The following is a 6,735-nucleotide window of genomic DNA, read 5'->3' on the forward strand; positions in this document are numbered from 1 at the left end:
TAAGAGGAGCGTTTTGAATATTGCGCGCCAAAATGGTGGTTTCTCATTGGTTAATTTCGAGCACACTTTACACTGCTAATAAATTTTACATTTTGACATTTGTTGTCATTTTGCCTCTTAATTATCATCAGTTCGTTGTCATTGTGTTTTTACCTGCTTTTCTTTCTATTTATTATCCCAGTTACGTATAAATGAGTTCTTATCAGAACTAAACAACTTATTATATTGTTTATCATCCGTTTTTTCCAATTTTCCATTGGATATGGATGATGCTGTGCCGACCACGAGTAAGGCAGGCGCGGGAATTACATCGCCGTCGCCCCCAAGGAAACGAAAACAACTCAGTTTGGGGCAGAAAAGCAAGCAAGCAATATTGAATTTGTATAAGAAAAGCCTAGATGATGAACCTACTCTTAAAACTGTCCAACTTGTATCCAAAATAGCGATGACATTAGGTAAATTTATGTTAACATTATTCTGTTGAACTATATTACACATTATACTTTTTTAGGAGTTGAAAAATCAACAGTATATCGAGCCATAAAACAGTATAAATCTACTGGGGTGTCTACTTCCAAACACTGTGGTGGAAGACCTGGGATTGTTACATGTTTGGATGAAGCAATGAAGAATTCCATAAGGCGTATAGTACACAGCTTTTTCTTTAAAAATGAGATCCCCACTTTGGACAAAATATTAACCGAAATAAAAAGTCATCAGGATTTGCCACAGATGTCCCGTTCATCATTATACAAATTTATGAAACAAATTAATTTCAAGTAAGGTTGAAGACATATCTCGGAGCAAGTATAATTGCAATAAAAACATTTTATTTTTTTTGCAGATACTTAAAACGAAGTCGTAAAAGTGTGTTGATAGCACGTGATGATATAGTGACATGGAGACTTGACTACTTGATATCAATTAAAAAGTTTAGATCTGAAGGTAGACCTATTTATTATTTAGATGAAACATGGTTAAATGAAGGTCATACAAAAGAAAGGGCATGGGTTGTTCCTAATATTAAAAGCAAACGTGAGGCGTTCAATGAAGGGCTGTCTACGGGATTAAAAAATCCGTCCGGTAAAGGAAAGCGTCTTATTATCTTACACGCTGGCTCAGAGGAAGGATTCGTTGAAGACTCGTTATTGGTTTTCGAAGGCAAAAAGAGTGGGGATTATCACGAGGAAATGAATGCAAATGTATTTGAAAAGTGGTTTTCTGAATTTTTGAAAAAAATACCGGATAATTCTGTTATTGTAATGGACAATGCATCATACCATAGTCGAAAAGTAGAAGCTATTCCGACAACATCAACAAGAAAAATTGATATGAAGGCATGGCTGCAATAAAAAAATATCGAATTTGAAGAAGGTATGGTGAGATCGCAATTATTATATTTAATTCGCCAAAATAAAGATAAATATAATTTGTATATAACTGACGAAATGGCAAAAAAAAAGAAAAAGTTGTGTTACGATTACCGCCATATCATTGTGAATTAAACCCTATATTTGGGCACAGGTGAAGAATGAAGTGGCAAGCAAAAATAAAACATATAAATTGAAGGACGTAAACGAACTACTAATAGAGGCTCTTAATAATGTTACAAATATGAACTGGAAAAAATGTGTAGAACATGTGATTAAGGAGGAAGAAAAAATGGGTACACTTGACGGAATTATGGACGATCTCATTGAACCTTTAATTATATCAATTAATAATAGCGAGAGCGATATGGATACTGACTCGTCGAATAATTCAGAAAATTAGAAAGATAGAAATGCAACAATTCAAAGTAACAAAAACACCATTATATACTCAATGCTAGATGTAAAAATGTGAATCAATAAAATTGTTTTTAAAAAGTGAAAACTGGAATCATTTATATAGGTTTGGTTCGTAGTATATTATTTCATTCATATTCAGTTTTTCAATGTTATGTAGGAAGTACCTCCTATTTTAAAAAAATATATATAAAAGTTAAATAAACCTAGAATTAGATATTTATTCATTGCACATTATTTTGAATAGGTACTTAATAACCTCATTTAAAAGTAATGAAAGCTTATTGTACTCAAAATGAGGTTAAACACTTGCAGTGAGTATATACTTGATAGTCTGATGCCACAGAAGTTTAATCCAGTTTTATCTTCTGAGCTGATGCTATCTGGGGTAGTTTTTAGTAACTTTTGCAGTGTAAATTTGTCTTTGGCATTCACTCCTCTTAGTTTAAAAATAGAGTATAGTCGCGTACTTAGATCTCAAACCTTTCGAAGACCGACTACAATTTTTGGAAAATACGTATTTGAAAACCAAGAAGATATGCATGAATCAAAATATTTCTAAATTCCCCTTTTGCGATACTCACATTAAAATTATTGACCAATTAATTTCAAATTTAATGAAAAATGAACAAATATTAAAAACTATCATGAGTAAAAGCAGATCAAAAAGAGGATTAATAAATTTAGTAGGAAATATTCTTAAAGGAGCTTTTGGGACGCTCGATGAAAATGATGCAGAATATTATAATAATGCTATAAACAAAGTAAATTCAAACGAGAAACACCTTTTAGATTTATTGAAACAACAAGTCCAAGTAGTAAAGTCAACTCTTACAAATTTTAATAATACCATAACAAACCTTAACCATAATAAAGTAATATTTAACGATAATTTAAATAAATTAGGCAAATTTATGAATGAACTTAAGCAACAAAGCTTCAACATAGGAATGAAACAAACGATTGACGAACAATTTTCTCTCTTAGATTTAACATTAAACGAGTTACAAAACGAATATAACACTATAATCAACTCTATTATGTTTTCCAAATCAACCACTTTACACCCATTCAACTAATCGAAGAATTACGCAAGACTTTAATCTACTTACCTAACTCTTTATCTTACATTTTACCCTTGAATGATGAAAACGCTTATAAACTAACTGAATACATTTCTATCAAATACCATTTTAGTGATAATAGGATAATTTACGTTATCTCTAATCCACTAATTAACAATAATATTTACCATATGTATAATTTAATACCACTACCTATAATCAAAGATTCTAATAATCTACTTTTTATTCTACCTTCAATTAATTACCTATTAATATCCGAAGATAAAAACACTTACACAACATTAAAATCTCATGATAATTGTAAACCTATTGACAACGCTACGTTGAGTTGCATAATATCTGAACCTTTTTACAACACACACGTAAGAGCATTATGCGAAACAGAATTATTATTTACGAACAACAAAATTCCACCTTCTTGTGATAGACGAACAATATCAACTAATGTAGAAATTTGGCACAAATTAGAACAATCTAATAGCTGGTTATACATATTACCTAAACCTACCGATGTTACTATATCATGTCCAAGAAATATTTTATTAAATATTATTCTGAATCAAACAGGAATTTTGTCTATAGAAAAGAATTGTAAACTTTTTACCAGTGCGACAACCTTAATTTCTGAAGACAATAATTACAAAAGTAACTTCAAAGCAATCATACCTAGTTTCGACATCGAACTAGATAACTGTTGCGAAAGTGAAAAATTGAACAAATCAAATCCTGAATTACATCTAATACCAATGCAAAATATCAATTTGGATAAAGACATATTAAAAATGACTAGCCAGAAATTGAAAAATATAGAAGAAACTATTAATCAAATCGATAACGAAAGTTCATTCAACGTTAGAAACATAATTTCGAATTCATACTTTGTATATTTAATGTGTACAATTGTAAAAATCATATTAATTTTCATATTTTATAAATTATTTAGGAAATGTTGTAAAAGATTAAGAAATAATAAGACTTGTGAACAATCCAATATTCACCCTTGTCAGACTATCACAAATTGCTTGACACTTAAAATTTGTAAAAAATCAGAAAAACCTGATACCTCTATATCATTAGAGTTACCCTATAATCAAAATGTAACCAATGACACTGAGGACACTGAAAACTCTTACTTAAGAAGAAGCAGCAGAATTGCCAAACTAAAGGATAAGATGTAAAGAAAAATATCGAGTTACCGATGTTAACCCTATATTTTTCTTCTCCTAAGGGGGGAGATGTAATGTATTCTAACTGTATAATAGAAATATAAAACATTTATTATTAATTTAGAATTGTAAGTCATATTTTATTTTATTATTGTATTTTAGAATAAGGAAAAACACATAATAATTATTATAATGTTAGATAAAAATCCTATCTTAAACAATTACATTAAGTCACGTCCGCACAAACATATTATTTGTATACTATCTGTAAGTCCTAATGATTATTTACTCAAATTAGAATAGTTCCGCAAACATCCTCTTCTCCTATGTACTCAGACTGTAAACATATTAATTATTATTGTACATTCATCAATAAGCACTTTCAGGAAGCTGCTTATCAAAGTTATCAAATATTAAACAAAGCCAGAGCTTAAAACCAGTAGGACGAGAGAAGTTGCGACAGTTAGTTCTCAGTTCACAGTTAGTTCACAGTTCTCAGTTCTCAGTTCANAGTCAGTCAATGAGTTAAGTCGAACAAGCTAACCAATTCATTCTAAATCAAGTTGTTACTCAGTTAGTCTATATCAACGCGACATTACTAGATCATCGTTTCTACTCCATTGTAACCTGAATATCTACGTAAAATATAAGCTAGTGTAATATATTAAAATAAATTAGTGTTAAACAACAACAGCTATGTTTCTTCTGATATTACGACGAGTAGCCCATTACACAATTCAGGCAGTTTTTTAATGTTTACGGTGCAAATTGAAGTCAATATCAGGTCAAAACTGTTTAGTGCTGTCTAGAATAATATAGATTGTAGAGCTTTGTCTCGTGCCGCCATACTATACATAATCAGATTTTGAAATTGTTGGTTTCCTTAGAATAAACAATATTTTTGTTGAAAAAAAAAATAATAACCTTAAATGCAAGAAATATTACATATTCGTTACACCGTTATAAAAACGTTTTTCTCGACTCTCCATCTAAATCGATGATACGTTAACTACGTACAGTACGTATACATCAAGGAAAACACAAAAAAATTAAACATTTGGTTCAAAAATTGAACAATCATTGAAGTTAGTTAGTTCAAATAATTTTATCAATTAATTATGTCACAGAAAATTACGCAAATAGAGCAAATACTTCAATCACTTGATAAAACTTGTGTTCAAGTACCATTGTTAAAAACATCATCTTTACTACAATTTAAACCTACTACATCAGTTTGGAAAACTCTACAAAATGACACAATCAGGAATCCTTCCAAGTGAAGTTGACTTTAATTGGATTAATTTGAATAAAATTAATTTTTGTATAAATAAAGTTATAAAAGAAGGAAAATATGCAAAATTTAATTTGACTAAAAACTCTTAGAGGAGAATTTGATTTTTGTCTATTTTATTAGCTGATGAGATAAGAAAATGGTGTTATAAGAAAAATTTAGTTGGGGTGTTTTGGAAAGAAAAAAAATGGATCATAAGATCATAAAATGGATGGATAAACGACAGGTCTTGATCACAAGCATCACAATTCAAGTTTAGTTTCAACTGGAAAGAGAAACAGAAAGGGGGAAGATATTACCAAACCAAAGTGATTAATAGACTAGTAGTCCACGCTGCTAAAAAGGCGTGGATTACTCTGATCAATTGTCATCATATCATTCGGTATTACGTAGAAGTTTTGCAATTTCTACCAGCAAGAGCATAGGACTATGTCACGAAGACCTGGAAGAATTTGGTATCTTACTCCGATATTTAAAAAAATGATATAGGGTCATTGAAACCAGGATTTACCGAACAGTCATTTAGAGCAATTAGATGAAAATGCCAATAAGGGCCAGTAATTTGCAATTTAGTAATTGATGATACTACAATAACAACAATGATAATGTACCTTCAGCAAAGAATGCTTTGATGTTTATGGCTGTAGTCTTATATGCATCCTGGAAAGTACCTGTGGGACATTTCCTCATTAAAAGCTTAACTGGATCTGATAGAACAAATTTATTAAAAAAGCTGATGCATGAAGAAGGAGTTAAAGTGTATTCAATTACGTTTGATGGAGCGACGGTTAACCTTAACATGTGTACAAATCTAGGTGCTAATTTTACATATGGCGATGACTTTAAACCTTTTTCTTCCATACCGTCAGTAAAGAAATGGTCTGTTTTTTTATGCCTGCCAAATGGTAAAATTTATCAGAAATACTCTCGGTGATAAAAAATATTACTAAATGGTAAATGTAACAGAATTGGATGGCAGTATATTGTAAACCTAGAAAAATTGCAGCAATCACCACAAAGTGTTCATACTGTAACAAAATTGACGAAAAAACATTAAGTTTAACGACAATAGGATGAAAGTTAAACACAGACATTAAGCATGAGTATTATTCATTTGCTAAATAATTAAATATAGAAGGATTTGACAGGTGTGAAGATACATCTGAATTATATTTGATTTCTAACAATATCTTCGATTTACTGAATTGTACAGGGTGATTCTTTTATCATGGGAAATGAGTTTTTCTCGTAAACGGCTGCAGCAAATTGAGTTCTGTAAAAAGTATTTTATTTGGGCTGATTGATGCTTGAAATTGCGATGGATATGAAAGTTATAATTAAGCGACACTGGGTGTCGCGACGCTTCAAAAATTTTTTTGTCAGAAGCATTCCATTTTTATTTCAGA

At 30.4% G+C, this 6,735-nt stretch overlaps 1 protein-coding gene across 1 annotated transcript; it reads left to right on the plus strand.

Moving 5' to 3' along the window:
- Positions 1–262: 262 nt before the first annotated feature.
- Positions 263–1,773, plus strand: LOC111691921. The gene is made up of 4 exons (XM_023455455.1): positions 263–455; positions 512–779; positions 845–1,337; positions 1,525–1,773. Exons 1-4 carry the CDS (start codon positions 263–265, stop codon positions 1,771–1,773), a joined length of 1,203 nt encoding a protein of 400 aa, XP_023311223.1.
- Positions 1,774–6,735: the final 4,962 nt, after the last annotated feature.

The sequence above is a fragment of the Anoplophora glabripennis genome, unplaced genomic scaffold (genome assembly GCF_000390285.2).
Source record: "Anoplophora glabripennis isolate ALB-LARVAE unplaced genomic scaffold, Agla_2.0 scaffold677, whole genome shotgun sequence".
Lineage (NCBI taxonomy): Eukaryota > Metazoa > Arthropoda > Insecta > Coleoptera > Cerambycidae > Anoplophora > Anoplophora glabripennis.

What these genes read in the sequence shown, in the direction of transcription:
- LOC111691921 (XM_023455455.1), top strand. Translation starts at nt 263, where the DNA reads ATGGATGATGCTGTGCCGACCACGAGTAAGGCAGGCGCGGGAATTACA. An exon ending in CAAAATAGCGATGACATTAG is followed by an intron (nt 456 to 511) that starts GTAAATTTATGT and finishes ATACTTTTTTAG; the next exon opens with GAGTTGAAAAATCAACAGTA. An exon ending in ATGAAACAAATTAATTTCAA is followed by an intron (nt 780 to 844) that starts GTAAGGTTGAAG and finishes TTTTTTTTGCAG; the next exon opens with ATACTTAAAACGAAGTCGTA.